We start from the raw sequence: 27,507 nt of genomic DNA on the forward strand, positions 1-27,507 counted from the left end.
TCATCAATGGGCATTTGGGATGGTTCCAGGTCTTTGCTATTGTAAAGAGTGCCACAATGAACATACACGTGCATGTGTCTTTATGATAGAATGGTTTATAATCCTTTGGGTATATACCCAGTAATGGGATTATTGGGTCAAATGAAATTTCTATTTCTAGATCCTTGAGGAATCACCACACTGTCTTCCATAATGGTTAAACTAATTTACACTCCCACCAACAGTGTAAAAGCGTTCCTGTTTCTCCACATCCTCTCCAGCATCTGTTGTCTCCAGATGATCACCATTCTAACTGGCATGAGATGGTATCTCAATGTGGTTTTGATTTGCATCTCTCTAATGACCAGCGATGATGAGCATTTTTTCATATGTTTGTTGGCTGCATATTTGTCTTCTTTTGAAAAGTGTCTGTTCATATCCTTCACCTACTTTTGAATGAGTTTTTTTTTTTTCTCTTGTAAATCTGCTTTAGTTCTTTGTAGATTCTGGATATTAGCCCTTTGATGGGTAGATTGAGAAAAATTTTTCCCATTCTGTTGGTTGCTAGTTTAATGATTGTTTATTTTGCTGTGCAGAAGCTCATAAGTTTAATTAGGTCCCATTTGTCTATTCTGGCTTTTGTTGTCACTGCTTTTGGTGTTTTAGTCATTAAGTCCCTATCTGTGCCTATGTCCTAAATGGTATTGTGTAGGTTTTCTTCTAGGGTTTTTATGGTGTTAGTTCTTATGTTTAAACCTTTAATCCATCTGGAGTTAATTTTTATATAGGTGTAAGGAAGGGGCCCAGTTTCAGCTTCCTGCATATGGCTAGCCAGTTTTCCCAACACCATTTATTAAACAGGAAATCTTTTCCCCACTTCTTGTTTTTGTCCAGTTTATCAAAGATCAGATGGTTGTAGATGTGTGGCATTGTTTCTAAGGCCTCTGTTCTGTTTCATTGGTCTATATCTCTGTTTTGGTACCAGCACCATGCTGTTTTGATTACTGTAGGCTTGTAGTATAGTTTGAAGTCAGGTAGTGTGATGCCTCCAGCTTTGTTCTTTTTGCTTAGGATTGTCTTGGCTATGTGGGCTCCCTTTTGGTACCATATGAAGTTTAAAGTGTTCTTTTCCAGTTCTGTGAAGAAGGTCAATGGTAGCTTGATGGGGATAGCATTGAATCTATACATTACTTTGGGCAGTATGGCCATTTTCACAATATTGATTCTTCCTAACCATGAGCATGGAATGTTTTTCCATCTGTTTGTGGTCTCTCTTATTTCCTTGATCAGTGGGTTGTAGTTCTCCTTGAAGAGATCTTTTACCTCCTTTGTTGGTTGTATTCCTAGGTATTTTATTCTCTTTGTAGCAATTGTAAGTAGGAGTTTGCTCATGATTCGGCTCTCTGTTTGTCTGTTATTGATTTATAGGTATGCTTGTGATTTCTGCACATTGATTTTGTATCCTGAGACTTTGCTGAAGCTGCTTATCACCTTAAGGAGGTTTTGGGCTGAGATGATGGGGTCATCTAAATATGCAATCATGTTATCTGCAAATAGGGACAATTTGACTTCTTCTTTTCCTAATTGAATACCTTTTATTTCTTTTTCTTGCCTAATTGCTGGCTAGAACTTCCAATACTATATTGAATAGGAGTGTTAAGAAAGGGCATCCTTGTCTAGTGCCAGATTTTAAAGGAAATGCTTCTAATTTTTGCCCATTCAGTATGATATTGGCTGTGGGTTTGTCGTAAATAGCTTTTATCATTTTGAGATACTTTCCATCAGTACCTAGTTTATTGAGGGTTTTTAGCATAAAGGGCTGTTGAATCTTGATGAAGGCCTTCTCTGCATCTATTGAGATAATCATGTGGTTTTTGTCTTCGGTTCTGTTTATGTGATGGATTATGTTTACAGATTTGCATATGTTGAGCCAGTCTTGCATCCCTGGGATGAAGCCTACTTGATCGTAGTGGATAAGCTTTCTGCTGTTGGATTAGGTTTGCCAGTATTTTATTAAAGATTTTTGCATTAATGTTCATCAGGGATATTGGTCTGTAGTTTTCTTTTTTAGTTGTGTTTCTGCCAGATTTTGGTATCAGGATGATGTTGGTCTCATAGAAAGACTTAGGAAGGATGCCCTCTTTCTATATTGCTTGGAATAGTTTCAACAGGAATGGTACCAGCTCCTGTTTGTATGTCTGGTAGAATTCAGCTGTGAACCCGTCTAGACCTGGACTTTTTTTGGTTGGTAGGCTATTAATTGCTGCCTCGACTTCAGACCTTGTTATTGGTCTATTCGGGGTTTCAGCTTCTTCTTGGCTTAGTCTTGGGAGTGTGCAAGTGTCCAGAAATTTATCCATTTCTTCCAGACTTACTGGTTTATGTGCATAGAGTTGTTTGTAGTAATCTCTGATGGTGGTTTGCATTTCCGAGGAATTGGTGATGATCTCTCCTTTGTCATTTTTTATTGTATCTGTTTGATTCTTCTCTCTTTTCTTTTTTATTAGTCTAGCTAGTGGTCTGTCTATTTTGTGGATCTTTTCAAAAAACCAGCTCCTGGATTTATTGATTTTTTTGAAGGGTTTTTCGTGTCTCTGTCTCCTTCAGTTCTGCTCTGATCTTAGTTATTTCTTGTCTTCTGCTTGCTTTTGAGTTTTTTTGATCTTACTCCTCTAGCTCTTTCAATTTTGATGATAGGGTGTCGATTTTAGATCTTTCCTTTTTTAAACAATGAAATTAAAGCAGAGATTTAAAAATTCATTAAATCAAATTAAAATAAAGATACAGCATATCAAAACCTCTAGGATACAGCAAAAGTAGTGTCAAGAGGAAAGTTTATAGTACTAAATGCATATATCAAAAATATAGAAAGATCTCAAATTAACAACCTAACATCACACCTAATGGAACTACAAAAACAAGAACAAACTCAATCCAAAGCTAATAAAAGAAGTAAAATCAGAACGGAACTCAATAAAAGTCAGACTCCCAAAAATGTAAAAGGATGAACAAAGTAAAAAGTTTCTTTTTTGAAATGATAAATGAAACTGACAGGCCACTAGCCAAGTTAACCAAGAAAAAAAGAAGATGCAGATAAGCACAATCAGAAATGACAAAGGTGACATTAGAACTGACACCACAGAAATACAAAAGATCCTCAGAGATGACTATGAATATCTCTATGTATCCAAAAATGCTAGCCAGAGAAATCAGATAAGAGAAAGAAATGAATGACATCCAAATTAGAAAAGAGAAAGTTAAATTGTCCCTCTTTGCAGACAACATGATCTTGTATTTAGGAAAACCAAAAGACTCCAAAAAAAATCTCTTAAAACTAATAAATAAATTTAGTATGCAGTATACAAAATAAGCATACAAAAATCAGCAGTTTTTATACACTAACAATGAACTACCTGAAAAAGAAATCAAGAAGGCAATCCCATTTACAATAGCTACAAAAACATAAAATAGGTTATAAATTTAACCAAGGAAATCAAATACTTCTATGAGGAAAACTACAAAACACTGATGAAAGAAATTAAAGAGGATATGAAAAGACATCTCATGCTCACATATCAGAACAGTTAATATTGTTGGCTGGGCACAGTGGCTTATGCCTGTAATCCCTTATGATTATGCCTATAAGCACTTTGGGATGTCAGGGCAGGTGGATCACTTGAGGCCAGGAGTTCAAGACCAGCCTGGCTGGCCAAAAAGGCAAAACTCCATCTCTACTAAAAATACAAAAATTAGCTGGGCATGGTGGCATGTGCTTGTACTCCCAGCTACTCAGGAAGCTGAGCATGAGAAAAGTTTGAACCTAGGAGGTGGAAGTTGCAGAGTGAGAGAATAATTAATGTTGTTAAATGACCGTAGTACTCAAAGCAATCTACAGATGAACTGTAATCCATATCAAAACATCAATGTCATATTTCACAGAAATAGAAAAAATCATAAAATTTCTATTGAACCACAAAAGACCCTAAGTAGCCAAAGCAATCCTAAGCAAAAAGAATAAAGCTGGAGGCACCACACTACATGACTTCAAAATCTATTTTCAGACTATAATAAACAAAACAACAGGGAATTGGTATGAAATAGACACACAGACTAAATGGGACAGAATAAAGAACGAGAAATAAATCCGCATAATTATAGCCATCTGATTTTCAACAATGGTGCCAAGTATATACATTGGGGTAAAAGAGAGCCTCTAATAAATGGTGTTGGGAAAACTAGACATCTATATGCCGAAGAATGAAACTAGGTAATTGTCTTTCTCACCATACACAAAAATCAACTCAAGATGGATTAATGACTTAAGCATAAGACCTAAAACTATAAAACTACTAGAATAAAATACAAGGGGAACACTTCAAGACATTGGTTAGGCAAATATTTTATGGATAAGATCTCAAAAGCACAGGAACAAAAACAAAAAAAAGGCAAATGAGACTATATTAAACTAAAAAGCCTCTACACAGCACGAGGAACAGTCAACAGAATGAAGAAACAACCTACCAAATGGGAGAAAATATTTGGAGACATTTATCCAACAAGGGACTAATATCCAGAATACACAGGAACTCAAACAACTCAACAGTTTAAAAAAAAAAAAAAAAAAAAGGAATTAAAAAAAACTAATCTCAATAAAAAGTGGGCAGACACGAATAGACATTTCACAAAAGACATACAAATGGCCAAAAGGTTTATTTATTTATTTATTAAGATGGAGTCTCGCTCTGTCACCCAGCCTGGAGTGCCGTGGCACAATCTCTGCTCAGTGCAACCTCCGCCTCCCAAGTTCAAGTGATTCTCCTGCCTCAGATTCCAAAGTAGCTGGGATTACGGGTGTGTGCCACCAGGTCCAGCTGACTTTTTGTGTTTTTAGTAGAGATGAAGTTTCATCATGTTGGCCAGGCTGGTCTCAAACTCCTGACCTCAGGTGATCCACCTGCCTTGGCCTCCCAATGTGCTAGGATTTGTTTTTAAAATGCTCAACATCACTAATCATCAGGGAAATGCAAATCAAAACCACAATGAGATATCATCTAACCCCAGTTAGAATGGCTATTATTAAAAAGACAAAAACAAACAAAAATAACAGATGCTGGCAAGGTTACAGAGAAGAGGTAACTTTTCTAACACTGTTGGTGAGAATGTAAATTTGTATGGCCACTATGGAACACGGTATGGAGATTTCTCAAAAAAACAAAAAAAAATGTAACTACCACACATCCAGCAATCCCACTGCTGGGTATTTATCCAAAGGAAAGGACACGAACATGACAAAGAGATACTGCACGCTCATGCTGACTGCAGCACTAGCCACAATAGCAAATACATGGAATGAACCCAGTGTTCACCAACAGATGAATGGATTTTTTAAATGTGGTATATATACACAATGGAATACTATTAGGCCATAAAAAATGAAATCATGTTATTTGCAGGAACATGGATGGAATGAGAGGTCATTATATTGAATGAAGTAAGCCAGGCTCAAAAAGACAAATAGCACATGTTCTCACTCAAATGCAGGAAATGAGAGTTGACTCATAGAGTTAGGGAGTAGAAAAATAGATTCCAGAGTGTGGGAAGGGTAAGTGGGTGGGAGAGAAATGAAGAGAAGTTGGTTAATGGATACAAGCATACAGTTAGATAGAAGAAATAAGCTTTAATGTTCATCAGCAGAGTAGGGTGACTATAATTAACAATGTATATTTTGAAATAGCTAGAAGAGAGGACTTGAAATGTTCTCAACACATAGAAGTGATCAATAGTTGAGGTGATGAAGGCTTTAAACACCTTGACTTGATCTTTACACATTCTATGCATGTAACAATACAGCACATGTACCCCTTAAACACATAGAAGTATTGTGCAGCAATAATAAATAGGAGGCATAAAATTCTTCATATTTCATAGCAGAAAGTCTTAATATACTGCCTCAAATTGACAAATCAGGAATAAAACTGTATTAAAGTTTTAGGTTTTGTTTTTGTTTTTGTTTCTGAGACAGGGTCTCACTCTGCTACCCAGGCTGGAGTGCAGTGGCATGATCTCTGTTCACTATAACCTTCACCTCCCAGGTTCAAGTGACTTTTGTGCCTCTGCCTCCTGAGTAGCTGGGATTATAGGCGTGCACTACCACACCCATCTAATATTTGTGCTTTGGGTAGAGACGATGTTTTGCCATGTTTGGCCAGGCTGGTCTTGAACATCTGGCCTCAAGTCATCTGCCTGCCTCAGCCTCCCAAAATGCTGGAATTACAGGCATGCACCATCATGGCTGGCCACTTTAAAGTGTAATGGTACTTTTCAGAAGAACTAAAAAAGAGACAGTTAGTTAAAACAAGTCACTGTAGGAGTCTTATAAACAGCTTTTTTTGTTTTGTTTTGTTTTGTTTTGTTTTGTTTTGTTTTGTAGAGATGGGGATCTCATTATGTTGCACAGGCTGGACTTGAACTCCTGCCCTCAAGAGATCCTCCAGCCTCAGCCTCCCAAAGCGTTGAAATTACAGGCATGAGCCACCATCCCCAGAACAGCTTTAATTTTTTATAATATGAGCAGATATTATTTGGTGTTTATTTTCATTTTAATTCCTCACCCAGAGACTAGAACTCTTCCAACCTCACAGACAATAAGAAGCAGGGTTCAGGTAAGAAAAATTTGCAAGATCTAAGGCTGTTCAGCCAGAAGAAGAGACTTAGAAATCCATAATAAATGTCCTTAACCACTTGAAGGGTAGCTATAAAAATGGGGATTTTCACTTATTCAGTGAAGTTTCACCAGTTAGTACCAGGATGAGGAGTTGAATTATAAGAGACTCAAATCCTGAGTTGCCACAACGCAGAACTGTCAAACAAGTACAACTTTACAAAGATGAGATGGACCTCCTTATAAAGCAGTGAGTTCCTCATTTCTAGAAGAGTCAAAGGAAAAGTTGGACATTAGCAAGTCAGGGAAATTTTTTTTTTAACGTGATTCCTATTTCACATAGAGAACTATATATCCAGATTCTAAATGACCTGAAGGTCACTTCCAACTCTGTGATTCCAGAATTGTAGAGGTCTGTAATTTCTTTAGTCATCTATCTCATCTAATCATTTCTCACTTCCAGGAACTATTTCCATATGTCCATACTTTTAATTAATCTCATGTTTATTTTATCCCTAGGTAAAAGTAAATAACTAGGAATAGGAAAGGGAAATGAAAACACTGAACACCAAAAGTATGCCAGTCACATCCTAAGTATTTTACGTATATTTTATCATTTAATTCTAATGTAATAGTAAGAAAGCCTTATTTTCCTGTTTACAGAGTTTAAAAACTGAGGTCCAAAGAGATCAAGCTACGTGCCTGCAATCACATAGCCAAATGATTCTGGAGCCAGGATAAAAACCCAAGCAGCCTAATTCAAGAGTCCAGCTTCTTAACGACTCTGTGCAGTCTCTCTCTCTCTCTCTCTCTCTCTCTCTCTCTCTCTCTCTCTCTCTCTCTCTTCTCTTTCTCTCTCTCTTTCTCTCTCTCTCTCTCTGAGATGTTGCAATGGAGTCTAGCTTTATCACCCAGGCTGGAGTGCAGTGGTGCCATCTCAGCTCACTGCAACATCCGCCTCCCAGGTTCAAGCGATTCTCCTGCCTCAGCCTCCTGAGTAGCTGGAATTATAGGCACCCACCACACGTCTGGCTAATTTTTGTATTTTTAGGCTGAACGCAGTGGCTCATGCCTATAATCCTAGCACTTTGGAAGACCGAGACAAGGGGATTGCCTGAGCTCAGGAGTTTGAGACCAGGCTGGGCAACATCGTAAAACCCCGTCTCTACTAAAATACAAAAAATATCAGCCAGGCATGGTGGCAGGTGCCTGTAATCCCACCTAGAGGGAGGCTGAGGCATGAGAATTGCTTAAACCTGGGAGGCAAAGGTTGCAGGGAGCTGAGACCATGCCACTGCACTCTAGCCTGGGCAACAAGGTGAAACTGTCTCAAAAAAAAAAAAAAAAATTGTATTTTAGCAGAGACAGGGTTTCACTGTGTTGGTCAGGCTGGTCTCAAACTCCTGACCTCAAGTTATCTGCTTGCCTTAGCTTCCCAAAGTGCTTTAAACTAACAAACCAAAAGGCATAAGGGACGTCACTGCAAACCCACACCTGCCTGACTCAAACACCATTTATTTTTGAGCTTTAATTATTGCTAGTAGAATTAAAAGCAACATGGAAGTCAGCGTCTGATCTCACTGATTTTAACTTCTAGAATTCACAGGAAATGTGTGCATGCCTTGCCTAGGCAAAATGACTACTTTCTTCAACAGTCGATTATTTCAAGATAACCAAGAGAAAAAGAATCTTTGGTACTTTTAAAAACATCATTCAATAGGAACTACTAATCTTTTCAAGTAATACATTTCCCATATATATGACAAATGACTGCATTTTTATTTGTGAGATTTTCTTGAAAGAACTGAAGTAGAGTCTTCAGAAAAGCTGAGTTCTGTAGAAACCACACCCTAGCTCTGTGGCTACTTCTACTTCTGCAATCCTGGACTTCACTAATAAAGTAAGTTTCCTACCTCAAAAACAGAGCTTTAGAAAGCATTATGAAGACTCTTCCTGAGGTTGTTCATGTGTCAGTAAAACCACTTGACAGTATTTTTGAGTAATAAATCTTTGGGCGTCACAATCCTATGAATAAAGTGCTTTATTAACGATCTCAAGTTTTTTTATTGCCCATATAATTTTTTCACAATTTTTATTATTTTGGCAGTAAGTCCGTCCCAAAGTGAATGTGTTTCCAAAGTCTGAACAACATTGCATCAGTCATTTACAAGTGAAGACACTTACATAAGAAGAGGAATAAGTTCTGGTTTTTTAATGTGCTATTACAACACATTTCCTTACTATTTCCTACTACTGATCTCTAGAGATCTGTTTTTATAAATATATATTAAATTATTCCTAATAGTCAAGTCTTTTTTAACCCCTCCTCTCCCCTCCTAATATTCAAATCTTGATAATTTAATAACTAGTAGCTATAATTGAATTAAAAGTTACTGAGGACATTTGCATGGCTATTTATTGTTTTTGTTCCACTGACTAATAAATGGTTTCTGGCATCAGCCTTCTATGTAGGATGTAGCTGTGACTATATGTGGCAAGAAGCTTATTGCTGAAGGTACAGTAGTGTAATGATCTGGGTTCAAATCCTAGCTTTGCCATTTAATAGCTGTGTGAATCTGAGCAAAGTGAATAACCTCTCTGATCACTTAGCACAATGACTGTGTTAATGATAAGTATTCAATAAATGAGCACTTCTAAATCATAAATTTTGCTTTCTAAGCACCATTCCCCAGTATTAGGAACCAAAGCTCTTTAAAGAATTGGCTGGTTTTAGTTCAGTGGTCTGAATATTGCAAGAGGGCCTATGATGACTTCTTCAGTCAGAGATCAAGGAAGACTTGAGAGACTAAAGGACTCATGCTACAAGGTCGCAGGAGACATCCTGAAGGAGCTTCTGCTAGACAAATTTGGAGAATTTGGAGCACTGAAGGAGAATAATTGATTATAACACAGTAAATAAAGAAAAGCCCATGTGTCCATGGAATTGAAAGCAAAAGCAAAGAAAATAAAGAAAGCTTTTCTTTATGGAAGAAAACCACCTAATAGATGGTAAGAACAATGAAATTATAGTATCACCACTTTGCTGCCCATGATGTAGTAGTTAATCCAGACAAGAATCGGTGGATGCTGACATCACTAGGTAAAGTCACCGGGAACAGGAATAACCTGATATTTATCACTCCACAGAAATGTAACTGCAGAAGAGAAAAAATGTACTCTGCCACCAAAGACATTGGTAGTCAAACTTAGGGTCACCAACAGTGCAACACTCTAGCATCATTTGCCTCCTAATAGAATGCAGTCTGAAATACACAGCTTTACCTTTAACATATTCTTGCCAAAAGCCTTAACCTGAATCCAGTTTAGCCTCTAGATCTAACTTTTAAGTTTACAAGATATAGAGAAACAAGTTAAACAACACAGTGAAGAAACAATCAAGCCACTGCTCTGGACAATCCAAAATGTCAATGCTATTTAAAAACTAGTTGGATGTGGTGGTTCATGACTGTAATCCCAGCACTCTGGGAGGCTGAGGAGGGTGGATCACAAGGTCGAGAGATCAAGACCATCCTGGCCAACATGGTGAAACCCCATCTCTACTAAAAATACAAAAATTAGCTGAGCCTGATGGTACATGCCTGTAGTCTCAGCTACTCTGGAGGCTGAGGCAAGAGAATCACTTGAACCCAGGAGGCAGAGTTGGCAATGAGCTTAGATCGTGCCCCTGCACCCCAGCCTGTGCGAGAGAGCAAGACTCCATTTAAAAAAAAAAAAAAAAAAAAAAAAAAAAAAAAAAAAACCTGAAACTAATCAACAAATGCAGTGAATTAACCTAGGCAGGCTCCCAATTTGGGGAAGAAAACAGCTGTAAAAGACATTCTTGTAACAAGTGGTGAAATTTAAATGTGGAATGATACTAGATGATTATTAACTAAGCCAAACTTAAGTGGCTTAAAGCAACAAACATTGATTATCTCACAGTTTCTATGGGTCAGGAATCTGGGCATGACTTTGCTTATGGTTCTGGCTCAGGGGCTCTCCTAAGGTTAGGGTCACGCTGTTAAGTAGGGCTGCAGTCCTTCCCAGGACTGACCACAGGAGGATTCCCTGCTGGTCTCACTCACATGATAGCTAACAGGCCTGTGGTTCTTGCCACATGGGCCTTCCGAGAGGTGGCTGAGTGTCTTTACCACATGGTAGCTGACTTCTCTCTCCCCAGAGCTGCCTCCCAACATGGTCCCTGGCTTCCCCTGAAGAGCAAGTGATTCCAGAGAGATCAACAGAGTTCATCTAAGACAGAAGCCACAGCCTTTTTATAACCTAATCTCAAAAGTGGTATTCATCATTTCTGACATATTATATTCATTAGAAGGGACTCAATAAATCCAGACCATGTTCAAGAGGAGGAATACAAAAAAAAAAAAAAATATATATATATATATATATATATATATATATGTGTGTGTGTGTGTGTGTGTGTGTGTGTGTGTGCTGAAAACCACTGCAGATGGCATTACAGTATTATAGTTAATTTTCAGATGCAGCAATAGTATTATGGTTACATAGAGCAGTGTCCTTATTCTTAGGATAAACATGCCAATGTAGTTAGAGGCAATACATATGATGTCTGCAACTTATTTTCAAGTGGCTCTGCAAATATATATATGTTTATGTAGCAATAACAAATACATATTGTTGATGTAAAATAACAAAGCAAATAAAAGAAAATGCTAACAATTGTTGCATCTGGGTGGATGATGGGTGGATGGTCATTGTCATATTCCTTCACCCTTTCTATATATTTGAAACTTTTCAAAAGAAAATGTTGGTGAAAAATAATGAAAAGTTATTACGTTGATCCCATTAAAAGTCATTGCCAAAACCGCAATTACTTTTGCACCAACCTAATACTATTGACTGATTTGTGTCTTCCCCAAAATTCATATTTTGAAGTCCTAACTCCCAATGCAATGGTATTTGTGGGTGGTGCCCTTGGGAGTTGATAAGGTTCTGATGAAGTTTTGAGGGTGGGGACCTCATGATGGGATTAGTATCCTTGGAAAGAGAAACATCATGGCACTTAGCTTCTTGCTTGCTCTCTCTCTGACATGTGAGGACACAGGGAGAAGGCCGCCAGCTATGCGCAGGATGAGGGTCCTCACCAGAACCTGACCATGCTGCTGCACCCTGATCTTGGATTTCCCAGCCTCCAGAATTGTGAGAAACACATTTCTGTTGTTGAAGCCACCCAGTCTATGGTACTGTGTTATGGCAGCCCAAGCTAACGAAGACAAGGGCATGGACAACAATACAGTTCGCACTTTCCACAGAGCTAACGTGTCAGGAGAATAAAGCCAGTGGTACGAAGGGCTTTTTGATGCAGGGAATTGGTTGAAAATAGAAATTAGTATAAAGACTGTGCTTTTCAACTTCCCAGCCCATCTCAGTGTGGCTTTGATGTCACTAGACAGGGAAGTCCCCAAAGAATTTCCAAAAAAGGCAGCTCCTTCCCCTGCACCCACTAATTCCACAGGCCCCTCCTTAGCCTGTGGGCCACCAGTAGGCCTTCACCCTCAGGGAGGTTCCCTTTATCAGCACCAGTCCTTAGCTGATCTTAAATTCCATTTCCTGGGCCATTGCCATTCATTTTTCTCCTATGTACTTTGATTAACTGATTGTACTAGCTCGTTTTTGCTTTTGGAAATGAATCATTATTATTAATCCCATAATAAATTTATCACGGGGAATGCTGGGAAGACGGCAGCCTAAGAACAGCTCAGAACTTCAACTCCCAGTGAAAGTGCAGAGGGTAGGTGGACGCCGCATTTCCAGACGAACTCTTATTGCCCACAGACCAGGAGATACCCAGGCAGAGGGGTCGCCAACGTCGCAGTCCCAGCCAGTGCGGCTGTTTTGTCCCCAGTGGGGCTGATTCCGCCCCCGCGGCTGCTGTGACCACGCCCTGTTGCTGCGGTTCTTCGTACAAAAGCCACTGGTCTGGGAGCCCTCTTAGCTGGCGAGCAGAGCCCTGAGACGGCAGAGCTGCCCATTCAGCTGAAATAGCGAGTCAGGCCAGGAGATTCCTAGGCAAAAAATCTGCCAGGAGCCGGCGCCGCAGTTCAAGCCGACTCTGCGAGTCACAGCACGGGAGATCCCGGCGCCTTTTCAAGAAGCGACTGGAACGCGGGGTCGTTCAACTTAAAAGAAAAGACTCTGAGTCAGGGAGCCAGGTGATCAGGCTCGGTTGGTCCCACCCCTCCACCCCCAACAACAACGAAAACAAAAACAGTAATTGGAAACCCTCTGAGTTGAGCCCTTCAAACCAAGCACAGCTGAACCGGGACGGTCTGGCTCGGTGGGGGAGGGGCTTCCGCCATTACTGAGACTCTCCACCGCTAGGGAGGCAGGCCGCCGTTGCCGAGGCAACCTGCCACAACAGAGAGAGTCCGCCATAACAGAGGCGGGGCCACCGTTGCCGAGACAGTTCTAACTATGCCCATATAAACAGGAGTGCAGGGAAGAGCTCAGGGCAGCTGGGTGGAACCCACAGCAGCTTAGCAAAGCCCCTGTGGGCAGGCAGTGGCTAGGCGTGCTGCTAGCTGGGCGGGTCAGACCTGAAAGAAAAATCAAAAAAGGCAGTAGTGCAACGGAAACTCATAAAGCTCCAACTCCCTGGGACAGAGCACCTGGGAACAAAAAGTGCTTTATGAGTTCAGCTGCAGCAGACCTAAATGTACCTGCCCACCAGCTCTGAACAAACAACGGAGCTCAAAACTCAGGACTTAAGCCCCAGTAAAAGATAGACTGTCTCCTCAAGTAGCTCCCTGACCTCCATAGATCCAAAGACTCACCTCATAAAGGAGAGAACGGACTGACAGTAGGCAAGCATCCTTCTGGGTACCCAGGCAAGCAGGGCCTGGAGAGGACCTCAGCAGTCCTACAGCAGAGGGGCCAGACTGTTAGAAGGAAAGCTTAAAAAAAAAAAAAAAAGAAAAGAAGTAACTTCAGCATCCACGAACTAGAAGCTCACTCAGAGACTCAATCTGAAAGACAGTAATTACAAAGACAACAGGTGGATAAACCCACAAAAATGGGAAGAAACCAGCGCAAAAAGGATGAAAACTCCCGAAACCAGAACACCTCTCCTCCTAAAAGGGATCACAACTCCTCACCAGCAAGGGAACCAGACCGGATGGAGAAGGAGGGTGATGAAATGACAGAATCGAACTTCAGAAGGTGGGTAGTAAGAAACTACAGTGAGCTAAAAGAACATGTTCTAACCCAACGCAAAGAAAATAGGAACCTTGAAAAAAGATTGGACGAATTGCTAACGAGAATGGACAGCATAGAGAGGAATATAAGTGAATTGATGGAGCTGAAAAACACAACACGAGAACTTCGTGAAGCATGCACAAGCTTCAACAGCCAAATTGACCAAGCAGAAGAAAGGATATCAGAGGTCGAAGATCAACTCAATGAAATAAAAAGAGAAGGCAAGAACAGAGAAAAAAGCACAAAAAGGAATGAACAAAATCTTCAAGAAATGTGGGACTATGTGAAAAGACCCAATCTACATCTGATAGGTGTACCTGAATGTGATGAAGAGAATGAATCCAAGCTGGAAAATACTCTTCAGGATATTATCCAGAAAAACTTCCCCAACCTAGCAAGGCAGACCAATATTCAAATCCAGGAAATACAGAGAACACCACAAAGATATTCCTCAAGAAGAGCAACCCCAAGGCACATAATCGTCAGATTCACCAAGGTTGAAATGAAAGAGAAAATGCTAAGGGCAGCCAGAGAGAAAGGTCGGGTTACCCACAAAGGGAAGCCCATTAGACTCACAGCAGATCTCTCAGCAGAAACCCTACAAGCCAGAAGAGATTGGGGGCCAATATTCAACATCCTTAAAGAAAAGAACTTTCAACCCAGAATCTCCTATCCAGCCAAACTAAGCTTCATAAGTGAAGGAAAAATAAAATCCTTTGTGAACAAGCAAGCACTCAGAGATTTCATCACCACCAAACCTGCTCTACAAGAACTCCTGAAAGAGGCCCTACACATATAAAGGAACAACCAGTACCAGCCACTCCAAAAACACACCAAATGGTAAAAGAGCATCAACACAATCAAGAAGCTGCATCACTAACCAACAAAACAGCCAGGTAGCATCAAAATGACAGTATCAAATTCATACATAACAATACTATCCCTAAATGTCAATGGACTAAATGCCCCAATCAAAAGACACAGACTGGCATATTGGATAAAAAGCCAAAACCCATCAGTGTGCTGTATCCAGGAAACCCATCTTACATGCAAGGATACACAAAGGCTCAAAATAAAGGGATGGAGGAAGATCTACCAAGCAAATGGAGAGCAAAAAAAAGCAGGAGTTGCAATTCTCATCTCTGATAAAATAGACTTTAAAGTAACAAAGATCAAAAGAGACAAAGAAGGACATTACATAATGGTAAAAGGATCACTGCAGCAAGAAGAGCTAACGATCCTAAATATATATGCACCCAATACAGGAGCACCCAGATACATAAGGCAAGTTCTTAATGACTTACAAAGAGACTTAGACTCCCACACAATAATAGTGGGAGACTTTAACACCCCATTGTCAATATTAGACAGATCAACCAGACAGAAAATCAACAAGGATATCCAGGACCTGAACTCAGACCTGGAACAAGCAAACCTAATAGACATTTACAGAACTCTCCACCCCAAATCCACAGAATATACATTCTTCTCAGCACCACATCACACCTACTCTAAAATTGACCACATAATTGGCAATAAATCACTCCTCAGCAAATGCAAAAGAACAGAAATCATAACAGTCTCTCAGACCACAGTGCAATCGAGTTAGAAGTCAGAATGCAGAAACTAACTCAGAACTGCACAGCTTCATGGAAACTGAACAACTTGCTCTTGAATGTTGACTGCATAAACAATGAAATGAAGGCAGAAATAAAGATGTTCTTCGAAACCAATGAGAACGAAGACAAAACATACCAGAATCTCTGGGACACATTTAAAGCAGTCTCTAGAGGAAAATATATAGCAATGAGTGCCCACATGAGAAGAAAGGAGAGATCTAAAATTGACACCCTATCATCAAAATTGAAAGAGCTAGAGGAGCAAGATCAAAAAAACTCAAAACCTAGCAGAAGACAGGAAATAACTAAGATCAGAGCAGAACTGAAGGAAATAGAGACACAAAAAACTCTTCAAAAAATCAATAAATCCAGGAGCTGGTTTTTTGAAAAGATCAACAAAATAGACAGACCACTAGCCAGATTAATAAAAAAGAAAAGAGAGAATAACCAAATTGATGCAATAAAAAACGATAAAGGGGATATCACCACAGATTCCACAGAAATCCAAACCATCATCAGAGATTATTACAAACAACTCTATGCACATAAACTAGTAAACCTGGAAGAAATGGATAAATTCCTGGACACCTGCATCCTCCCAAGCCTAAACCTGGAAGAAGCCGAAACCCTGAATAGACCAATAACATGGTCTGAAGTCGAGGCAGCAATAAAGAGCCTACCACCCAAAAAAAGCCCAGGTCCAGATGGGTTCACAGCTGAATTCTACCAGACATACAAAGAGGAGCTGATACATTCCTACTGAAACTATTCCAGACGATCCAAAAAGAGGGAATCCTTCCCAAATCATTTTACGAGACCAACATCATCCTGATACCAAAACCCGGCAGAGACTCAACAAGAAAAGAAAATTTCAGACCAATATCCATGATGAACATAGATGCAAAAATCTTCAATAAAATACTGGCAAACCGATTGCAGCAGCATATCAAAAAGCTCATCCACCATGATCAAGTAGGATTCATCCCGGGGATGCAACGCTGGTTCAACATACGCAAGTCCATAAACGTAATTCACCACATAAACAGAACCAAAGACAAAAACCACATGATTATCTCAATTGATGCAGAGAAGGCTTTTGACAAAATTCAACAACCCTTTATGCTAAAAACCCTCAATAAACTAGGTATTGACGGAACGTATCTCAAAACAATAAAAGCTATTTACAACAAACCAACAGCCAATATCATACTGAATGGGCAAAAACTGGAAGCATTCCCTTTGAAATCTGGCACTAGACAAGGATGCCCTCTCTCATCACTCCTATTCAATATAGTACTGGAGGTTCTAGCCAGAGCAATCAGGCAAGAAAAAGAAATAAAGGGTATCCAAATTGGAAAGGAGGAAATCAAATTGTCTCTATTTGCAGATGACATGATTGTATATCTGGAAGACCCCATCATCTCAGCCCAAAGTCTCCTGAAACTGATAAACAACTTCAGCAACGTCTCAGGATACAAAATCAACGTGCAAAAATCACAAGCATTCCTATACATCATAATAGACTTCAAGAGAGCCAAATCAAGAACGAACTGCCATTCACAATTGCTACAAAGAGAATAAAATACCTAGGAATACAACTAACAAGGAACGTAAAGGACCTCTTCAAGGAGAACTACAAGCCATTGCTCAACGAAATAAGAGAGGATACAAACAGATGGAGAAACATTCCATGTTCATGGTTAGGAAGAATCAACATCGTGAAAATGGCCATACTGCCCAAAGTAATTTACAGATTCAACGCTATTCCCATCAAGCTACCAATGACCTTCTTCACAGAACTGGAAAAAAACACCTTAAACTTCATATGGAACCAAAAGAGAGCCCGCATAGCCAAGTCAATTCTAAGCAAAAAGAACAAAGCAGGAGGCATCACACTACCGGACTTCAAACTATACTACAAGGCTACAGTAATCAAAACAGCATGGTACTGGTACCAAAACAGAGATATAGACCAATGGAACAGAACAGAGGCCTCACAGGAAATACAGCATACCCACAACCATCTGATCTTCGACAAACCTGACAAAAACAAGCAACGGGAAAAGGACTCCCTGTTTAATAAATGGTGTTGGGAAAACTGGCTAGCCATGTGCAGAAAGCAGAAACAGGACCCCTTCCTGACACCTTACACCAAAATTAACTCCAGATGGATTAAAGACTTAAACATCAGACCTAACACCATAAAAACCCTAGAAGAAAATCTAGGCAAAACCATTCAGGACATAGGCATAGGCAAGGACTTCATGACCAAAACGCCAAAAGCAATGGCAACAAAAGCCAAAATAGACAAATGGGACCTAATCAAACTCCACAGCTTCTGCACGGCAAAAGAAACAGTCAGTAGAGTGGATCGGCAACCAACAGAATGGGAAAAAATTTTTGCAGTCTACCCATCTGACAAGGGGCTGATATCCAGAATTTACAAAGAACTAAAGCAGATCTACAAGAAAAAAAACAAACAAGCGCATTCAAAAATGGGCGAAGGATATGAACAGATACTTTACAAAAGAAGACATACAGGAGGCCAACAAACATATGAAAAAATGCTCATCATCACTGGTCATCAGAGAAATGCAAATCAAAACCACATTGAGATACCATCTCACACCAGTTAGAATGGCGATCATTAAAAAATCTGGAAACAACAGATGCTGGAGAGGATGTGGAGAAATAGGAACACTTTTACACTGTTGGTGGGAATGTAAATTAATTCAACCATTGTGGAAGACAGTGTGGCGATTCCTCAAGGACCTAAAAATAGAAATCCCATTTGACCCAGCAATCCCATTACTGGGTATATATCCAAAGAATTATCAATCATTCTACTACAAGGACGCGTGCACACGAATGTTCATTGCAGCACTGTTTACAATAGCAAAGACCTGGAACCAACCCAAATGCCCAACGATGATAGACTGGATAGGGAAAATGTGGTACATATACACCATGGAATATTACGCAGCCATCAAAAATGATGAGTTCACGTCCTTTGTAGGGACATGGATGAACCTGGAAACCATCATTCTCAGCAAACTAACACAAGAGCAGAAAATCAAACACCATATATTCTCACTCATAGGCGGGTGTTGAACAATGAGAACACATGGACACAGGGAGGGGAGCATCACACACTGGGGTCCGTTGGGGGGAAATGGGGGAGGGACGAGGGGGTGGGGAGGTGGGAAGAGATAGCATGGGGAGAAATGACAGATACAGGTGAGGGGACGGAAGACAGCAAACCACGTTGCCATGTGTGTACCTATGCAACAATCTTGCATGTTCTTCACATGAACCCCAAAACCTAAAATGCAATTAAAAAAAAAAAAGTAAAAATTAAATAAATAAATAAATAAATAAATAAATAAATTTATCACAAAATTTGAAAATATAATCAAGGGGTTATATAGTGTTAAAAACACACACACACAATATTAAGTCCCATGCTCAAACAGGTTCCAGATCATTTGAAAAGATCAGCCAATTCACTGTGTAAATAAAAGTTTAGAATTCAGTCACTTCCCTTTGGCAATAGCTGGCAACATGACAATGTCCTTGTCCTTTGGCCCAGCGAGTCTACTTCTTGGATTTTGTCTTTCTGCTATATCCTCCCACATGAAGAATGATATAAGATTACTCATAATAGCTATATTGATAATAATGTATAGTATATTGCCATTTGTGTTAAAAATAAATAAATAAGAAGAGAAAAATATAATGTGCAGCATGTGTCAACATTTGTGTTAAAAAGAAATGAGATCCGGGCACAGTAGCTCACGCCTGTAATCCCAACACTTTAGGAGGCCAAGGTGGGCAGATCACGTAAGGTCAGGAGTTCGAGACCAACCTGGCCAACATGGGGAAACCCTGTCTCTACTGAAAATACAAAAAATTAGCCAGGTGCGGTGACATGTACTTGTAATCCCAGCTACTCTGGAGGCTGAGGCAGAAGAATTGCTTGAACCCAGGAGGCAGAGGTTGCAGGGAGCCGAGATTGTGCCATTGCACTCCAGTCTGGGAAACAGAGTAAGATTCCTTCTCGAAAATAATTAATTAATTAAAATTAAAATGTTTAAATATACATATATAGCAAATGACCTGTTCAAGTCACTTTGTCCCATGTCACCCCCAACCCTTCTGCTGAGTGCAGGCTCTTAAAATTGCGATCAATAAAAAATAAATTGTGATCAATACTTCCAGGGTGCTTATCTGACACCCATTTCTTTCATTTCTGCTTCCTCAGCATGGTCCTGGATGCACACATATCCTTCATACATCGTACCTGATTCAGCTTGTCTTTCTCTTCAATACAGGAGGCAGCTTTTTTCTGCTCTCTGTCGACTTCTGAAGCTAGCCTCATGATCGTTTCTCTGCTAGCTTTTGCCTCCATCTCATGGACATTTATAGTCTCTTCAAGAATCACAATTTGTCCTTTCATGAATTCATTTTCCTTGCACAGCTCTCTAAGCTGAAGAGAAAGCAATTACAGCTGTCCTATAAAAATTAACCACTTCATACATTCTCCCTAAGCAATTCACAGTCTACAGACTGCATTATCATATGAAAATGATACCCTACATGGACTCTAATGGTCACATTTTCAAAGGCAGCCTCTCGACTCTGTTTTAGACCTGGCGGTCAAATTCAAATTATCCAAAAGGTGGCCACAAGGCAAGGATAATGAAGCCAAACACATCCTGACAGAGCACACATCAGCAAACCTCTGGCTGCTAAATACTCCCAGTCAGGTGAACCTCTACAGAGACTGCAAAAGGCGATGAAGCAACGGACTTGCCTTCAGCCCTGTTCATTCGGGCTTAATGCAGTCAAGACACTATGCAGCCCTGGAGGAAACACAGAGAACACAGGGTCATGCTTTTTTAAAAAATGTATTATTCTAATTAAAATAAGCATAGGAAAATTGTGAATAAAAGCTCAGTGTTTATCACAGGGAATTGAGATTAGCAGGGCTTTTGCTTAGTACGTTGTGCACTGGAATTGTTAACTGGGAGCATTTATAAGATTTACAAGGGGAAAATAAAAACCAGCAAACTCCCCACCTCAGGGGGGCGCTCGTCAGACAGTCTCCACCACCTGTGACTTGCTTCCCTTTCTATCCCTGCATCCTGATTTGTTTCTCTGCATTGCACCTTTCTCACCATGTGGGGCAATGGAAGATATTTATTTGCTTATTTCTTTACTATCCTTACCCCTTGATAATGAAATCTCTAGGAGAGCGTAGACATAGTCTTGTCTCATTCACTGCTGTCTCTCCAGCACTCAGAACAGTGTCTAGCGTATAGTAAGCACTCATTAAATATTTGTGAAATGAAGGAATGAATAGCAAACAAATTATTGGGAATGCATGCTTCCCTGGGAACACATGTTCACATGTGTTTATGAGGACATGTGAAAGTGAAGGAACAGTTTTGAAACTGGAGCCATTTTGTTCTTGAGGAATACCTAGTGAGGCGGCAGTCTTGGTCAAGACAGCTGACTTTCTGATCGGGGCCAATTTTTTTTTTTTTTTTTTAAGACAGGCACCTGCTCACATGTCCAAGATGCCAAAGCTCCAGATTCCTACCCTCTGTCATGAAATATAGATTCCATTATCGTTCAGGTAAGCTGAGGCCAACCAATCCCAGGAAGAAATTGTCATTTAAAAGATAGTTTTTTTATTCATTGTTCCCAAGTGGAAGGAACCCACCACGCCACACAGGGCTATGGGAAATCACCAGGGCCAGTCGGGAGGCAGAAGAAGCAGGGAGAAAAGTGGGCAAGAGGCGGTATCGTCGCCTCCACTGGAAGGAATAAGCAAAGCAGAGTAAGCCAACTTAGGGTTGGGTATTGAATGATTTCAGTGGCTCTTGGGGTGTAGGGACTGTCCTGAACTACATGGGGGCCTTAGGACAAGGGGCAGTAGCCTGTAGGTAAGAGCCAGTTGTAGGAGGTGGCTGGGGAGTGGGCTCTGGATTGGTCACATGGAAAGCTCTGCTGGAAAGGGCAGGCTCTCCTGGATCAGCAAGACCCTGGAAGTCAAAGCATTAGAAATATAGAAAAGACAAGGGCATGATTAATGCCATAGAAACACCCAGATTAGCACCTAGAGATTGTCTCCTATAGAGAAAAGAGTGTCATGGAAGAAGGAGCTTCTGAATTCCCTTTTCTGCTCCCCATCATTTGGTTTGAAAGATAATTCTCAAACTACAGGTGGACTTTTAGAGCCAAGCTCCTGATCACAGGTTAGCCATAGGAAGCAGGACGAGAGCCATCCAGCACCCATGAGAGCATCAGGTGGGCCCATGGCCCCAGCTATCAAAACCCCTTCGTGAAGTGGAATACTTCCTAAAATCAAATGAAGTCATCATGCAGCTTTCAGAGAGGACATTTGGGAAGCTCACTAGTAAACAGCTGAGAGGTGACTTTTAAAAATGACTACATGACTAGGAGTGGTGGCTCACTGCTGTAATCCCGGCATTTTGAGAGACTGAGGCAGGCAGATCATGAGTTCAAGAGTTCAAGACCAGCCTGACCAACATGGTGAAACTCCATTTTTACTAAAAATACAAAAATACAAAAAAAAAAAAAAAAAAAAAAAAAGCCAGGTGTGGTGGCATGCACCTGTAATCCTAGCTACTCAGGAGGCTGAGACAGAAGAATTGCTTGAACCTTAGAGGTGGAGGTTGCAGTGAGCCAAGATCGGGCCACTGCACTCCAGCCTGAGCCACAGAGTGAGACTCTGTCTCCAAAAAAAAATAAATAAATAAAGGCTGCATGATGGGCTGGATGTGATAGCTCACACCTGTAATCCCAGCCCTTTGGGAGGCCAAGGTGGCAGAATCACTTGCGTTCAGGAGTTAGAGACCAGCCTGAGCTATTAGTGAGACCTCATCTCCATTTAAAAAAAAAGAAAAAAAAAAAGCTGCATGGCTGCTGTGCATGGTGGCTCACAACTGTAATCACAGCACTTTGGGAGGCAGAAGTGGGGTAATTGCTTGAGGCCAGGAATTCAAGACTAGCCTGGATGACATAGCGAGACCATTTCTACATAAAATAAAATAATTAGCCAGACATAGTGGTGTACATCTGTAGTCCCAGTTACATAGGAGGCTAAGGCAGGAAGATCCCTTGAGTCCAGAAAGTCAAGACCAAAGTAAGCTAGGATCACACCACTGCACTCCAGCCTAGGTGACAAAGCAAGACCTTGTCTCTAAATTTAAAAAAAAGAAATGACTGTATGAAAATCTGTTAGCAAGCAAGGATACGAAAGGTTTATAAATGGCCAAAGAGAACCATGCACACTCAAATACTTTCAGGTACCCTAATGAAGCACTATGGGCCAAGTGAACTTTTCAGTTAATATTATTTCTGACTTAATGGTAGTCTACCATTAAAGTAGAATTTCTGCTATTTGTTTTTGTTTTGTTTTGTTTTGTTTTGTTTTGTTTTGTTTTGTTTTTGAGATGGAGTCTCACTGTGTGGCCCAGGCTGGAGTGCAGTAGCAATATCCTGGCTCACTGCAACCTCCACCTCCTGGTTCAAGCAATTCTGCCTCAGCCTTCCTAGTAGCTGGGATTACAGGTGCCCACCACCATGCTTGGCTAATTTTTGTATTTTAGTAGAGACAGAGTTTCACCATGTTGGCCAGGCTGGTCTCGAACCCCTGACCTCAGGTGATTTGTCCACCTCGGCCTCTCAAAGTGCTAGGATTACAGGCATGAGCCACCGCACCCAACCACTATTTGGTTTTAATGAAAAATTTTTAAGTACTTTAGAACTCACAATCAGTATCCTAAAAATGACACTCAACTGGTTTTGTGTGAGTGTGTCTGGGTGTAACTAAAAGGAAAAAACCTCCCTAAAGTAAATGGTTAAAATGAGTAATTAATGGTATTGACAATCTAAATATATTTTGGACAAAGCCATTACTCTCTTTTGGAGAATAATTAATTCCAATAATACTAGAAAAGATCTTGGAATTGAGGCTCAGGAAGGTGATGTGACTTGTCCCAAGTCACGCAGTTAATAAACACTACACTTAGGTTACTGTCCCCATTCTCCCGCCACCCCCAAACTCAACCACAGCACTTCCTTTCATGCCACATGTCAGAATCACCACTACATTTATAGACTTTTTAATCTGCATGCAGACACCTTTAACATTAAATCTTCATCTGATGCCTGATCAGTCCTCTCATCTGGATCCAAGCAGTCACGAAGTTGAGTCAGAAATGCCTCATGTTTCCTGCAGTTCTTGGAAACCTCTTTCTTATTCTCCTCATTTTCTTTTGAACACTTTCTGTAAGGCAAATAACCAATAAGTCAGAGTTTAACACCATGGAAGATAACGTTCATCAAACTAAGTCAGAATGTAAGCTCTCTGGGGGAAATAATTGTCATTTTCAAGACAACACAGTTTCCCAGACACAGAGCAAATTGTTGTCACAGAAACCCTATCAAGGAAGGAGAAAAGTGGAAGCAATTTTGGGACACCTATTCTTTGCAGAAATACAAGGAAATCTTCAAGGCATAGTGGACTTAGTAACAGGAGAGAAAATGGATTCCCCTAGCCTCAACCCCTTAGGATCTCCAAAAACAGAGGCAGATGTCTAGAACACACGTGCTCACAATCCACACAGCCAAGGGTCTTCACTGGGGCCTCACGGGGAAAGACGGTGTTACCACATTGTCTCCAGAGAACCCAGCTTCATTTTATTTTATTTTATTTCTTTTTCTTTTTTTCTTTTTTTTTTTTTTTTTTTTTTTTTTTTTTTTTTTGAGAGGGGGGGTTTCACTCTTGTTGACCAGGCTGGAGTGCAATGACATGATCTTGGTCACTGCAACCTCTGCCTCCCCAGTAGCTGGGTTCAAGCAATTCTCCTGCCTCAGTCTCCCTAATAGCTGGGATTACAGGTGCTCACCACCACCATACCCAGAAAATTTTTTGTATTTTTAGTAGAGACAGGGTTTCACCATGTTGGTCAGGCTGGTCTCAAACTCCTGACCTCAGGCGATCCTCCCACCTTGGCCTCCCAAAGTTCTGGGATTACAGGCATGAACCACCACACCCAGCCAATTTTATTTTCAAACTCTACAATACAGTGGTTTATAAGGGTCCTGGTTCATGGCCAGGCGTAACTGTAGTAACAAACACATCAAAAGCACAGAAGGTTCTCTCCTCTGGAAAAGAGATGTGTCCAATCACCAGCAAAGTTCATTATCAGTTTTCACATGCCCACAGTCTTTAAAGTGTATTGGAAGAAAGGAAAGAAAATCAGTATATCTAGGAGATATCTGAACCCCCATGTTTATTGCAGTTCTATTCACAATAGCCAAGATAGAATCAACACAAGTGTCCATCAGTGGGTGAATGGAGAAAAAAATGTGAGAGAGATATATATATGTATGTGTGTATATATATATATATATGTATGTATGTATGTATATATATATGTATGTATGTATATATATGTATGTATATATATAAGTATGTATATATGTGTGTATGTGTGTATATATATATATACACACATATACACATCAGAATACCATTCAGCCTTTTAAAAGAATGAAATCCTGTCAGGAGTGGCAATATGGATGAACCTGGAGGATATTATGTTAATCAAAATAAGTCAAGTACAGAAAAATAATTACTGCATGGTCTCACTCATATGTGGGAGCTGAAAAAATAATTGAACTCGTAAAAGCAAAGAGTAGAATTGTGATTATTAGAGGCTGGAAAGGAGAGTGGATAGTGGAGGATACAGAGAGGTTAGTCAATGGCTATAAAGTTATAAAGATGGTTATAAACTTATAAAGCTAGACGGCAGGAGTAAGTTGATAGTGTGTGCTATAGTGTTCTTCAGCATACTAGGGTGAATGTGGTTAACAATAATTTAGTTTTCAAATAGCTAGAAGAGAGGATTTTGAATATTCACAATGCAAATAAATGATAAATGTTCAAGATGATGAATTTGCTAATTTCCCTGATTTGATCATTATACATTGTTTGCATGTATCAATATATCGCTCCATATTTTATAAATATGTACAATTATTACAAGTCAACTAAAAATAAAAGGAGAAAAAGAGCATTAGAACAGTATTAGAACTGGCCAGTCAAGGAAAAAAGGAAATTTATGGTCTATTATGAATATATTATTTCAAATCTCAGATAGGCTTGTTGAAATAATACGGTCTAGTTCTAATGCTTTCAATGTTAGCAACTAAGAGATCGTCGATAATAGGCATACTTTAAAGGCAAATTAGAATCAGTTCAGTAATTTAGTGTCATTTTTAAATATCCAAGATAACAAACATGATTATTGCTTTTCCTTTTTACCATGTTGAGTGTTTACTGCGAATTCTTTCACTCTATTCAAAGATTAACAAAGCCTGTAATTGCAGATACTCAAAGCATATCAGATTTCTATTTAGAAAACTCTGTAATGATAAAAGGCTAACATCACTATATCTCTGAGTTCTTATTTTAGCATATGAAAGGTAAAACTCTTCAGACTTTTGGACTCAGGGAAGGCATAATTAAGTGTATCATGCTGATTGATTTACATATATGATTCCATACATTAACTCCAAGATTTCAATCTTTCTTCTCCATTCCAAAGGTTTCTTTTTTTTTTTTTTTTTTTTGAGACGGAGTCTCGCTCTTCTTGCCCAGGCTGGAGTGCAATGGCGCGATCTTGACTCACCGCAACCTCCGCCTCCTGGGTTCAGGCAATTCTCCTGCCTCAGCCTCCTGAGTAGCTGGGATTACAGGCACATGCCACCATGCCCAGCTAATTTTTTGTATTTTTAGTAGAGACGGGGTTTCACCATGTTGACCAGGATGGTCTCGATCTCTTGACCTCATGATCCACCCACCTCGGCCTCCCAAAGTGCTGGGATTTTAAACTACTGTCACTTCTATTTGCATTTCACTTGATCCAATAAAGTTCCAGGAATCTACCCAAAGAAAATAATCACATAAATGTGAAAATATGAATCACATATATATTCATTGAAGCTTGGTTTGTAGCAATTTTTTTTTAGTGGAACTAACCTAAGAGCCTGTAGAAATAGCAAAAGGAATTGATTGAGTAAATTATATTTCAAGCAAAGGAATATAATGGGCCATTTAAAATTATATACTAGGCTCAGCACAGTGGCTCATGCCTGTAATCCCAACATTTTGGGAGGCCAAGGTAGAAGGATTGCTTGAAGCCAGTTATTCAGGACCAACCTGGGCAACATGGCAAAACACCATCTCTACCAAAAAAAAAAAAAAAAAAAAAAAAAATGTAAAAATCAGCTGGGTGTAGTGGCATGCACCTGTGGTCCCAGCTGCAAAAGAGGCTGAGGTGGGAAGATCGCTTGAGCCAGGAGATCAAGGCTGCAGTGAGCCATGACTGCGCCACTGCACTCCAACCTGGGTGGCAGAGTGAAAACCTGTTTCAAATAAGTAAATAAATAAAATTAAATACTAAATGAGTTTTTAAACTGTTTACCACATACAGCCAGACACAGTGGCTCATTCCTGTAATCCTAACACTTTGGAAGGCCGAGGCAGGCAGATCACTTGTGGTCAGGAGCTTGAGACCAGACTGGTCAACATGACAAAACTCCATCTCTACTAAAAACATAAAAAGTAGCTGGGTGTGGTGGCACATGCCCATAATCCCAGCTACTCAAGAGGCTGAGGCATGAGAACTGCTTGAACCTAAGAGGTGGAGGCTGCAGTGAGCCAAGGTCATGCCACTGCACTCCAGCCTGGGTGACAGAGCAAGACTCTATCTTAAAAAAAAAAAAAAAAAAAAAAAAAAAAAAAAAAAGGGATATATTAAGCAACATCATTTACCCGTAAAAAGAAACAAAATCTTAAAGAATAAAAGATAGATAGACAGATAGACAGATACCAGCTAATTGGGAGGCTGAGTCATAAGAATTGCTTGAACCCAGGGGGCAGAGGTTGCAGTCAGCCAAGATTGCACGCACTGCATT

At 40.0% G+C, this 27,507-nt stretch overlaps 1 protein-coding gene across 1 annotated transcript in view; it reads right to left on the reverse strand.

Moving 5' to 3' along the window:
- The window catches only part of CCDC170 (coiled-coil domain containing 170), a 129,551-nt gene that overhangs the window by 55,279 nt on the left and 46,765 nt on the right, over nt 1-27,507 (reverse strand). The window contains exons 4-5 of the mRNA XM_010331419.3: nt 23,665-23,809; nt 19,793-19,978 (exon numbers count right to left, since the gene is read on the reverse strand). Of these exons, the coding sequence (XP_010329721.3) occupies nt 19,793-19,978; nt 23,665-23,809 (331 nt within the window). The remainder of the gene's footprint in view (nt 1-19,792; nt 19,979-23,664; nt 23,810-27,507) is intronic.

This window comes from Saimiri boliviensis, chromosome 4, assembly GCF_048565385.1.
Source record: "Saimiri boliviensis isolate mSaiBol1 chromosome 4, mSaiBol1.pri, whole genome shotgun sequence".
Classification (NCBI taxonomy): Eukaryota; Metazoa; Chordata; class Mammalia; order Primates; family Cebidae; genus Saimiri; species Saimiri boliviensis.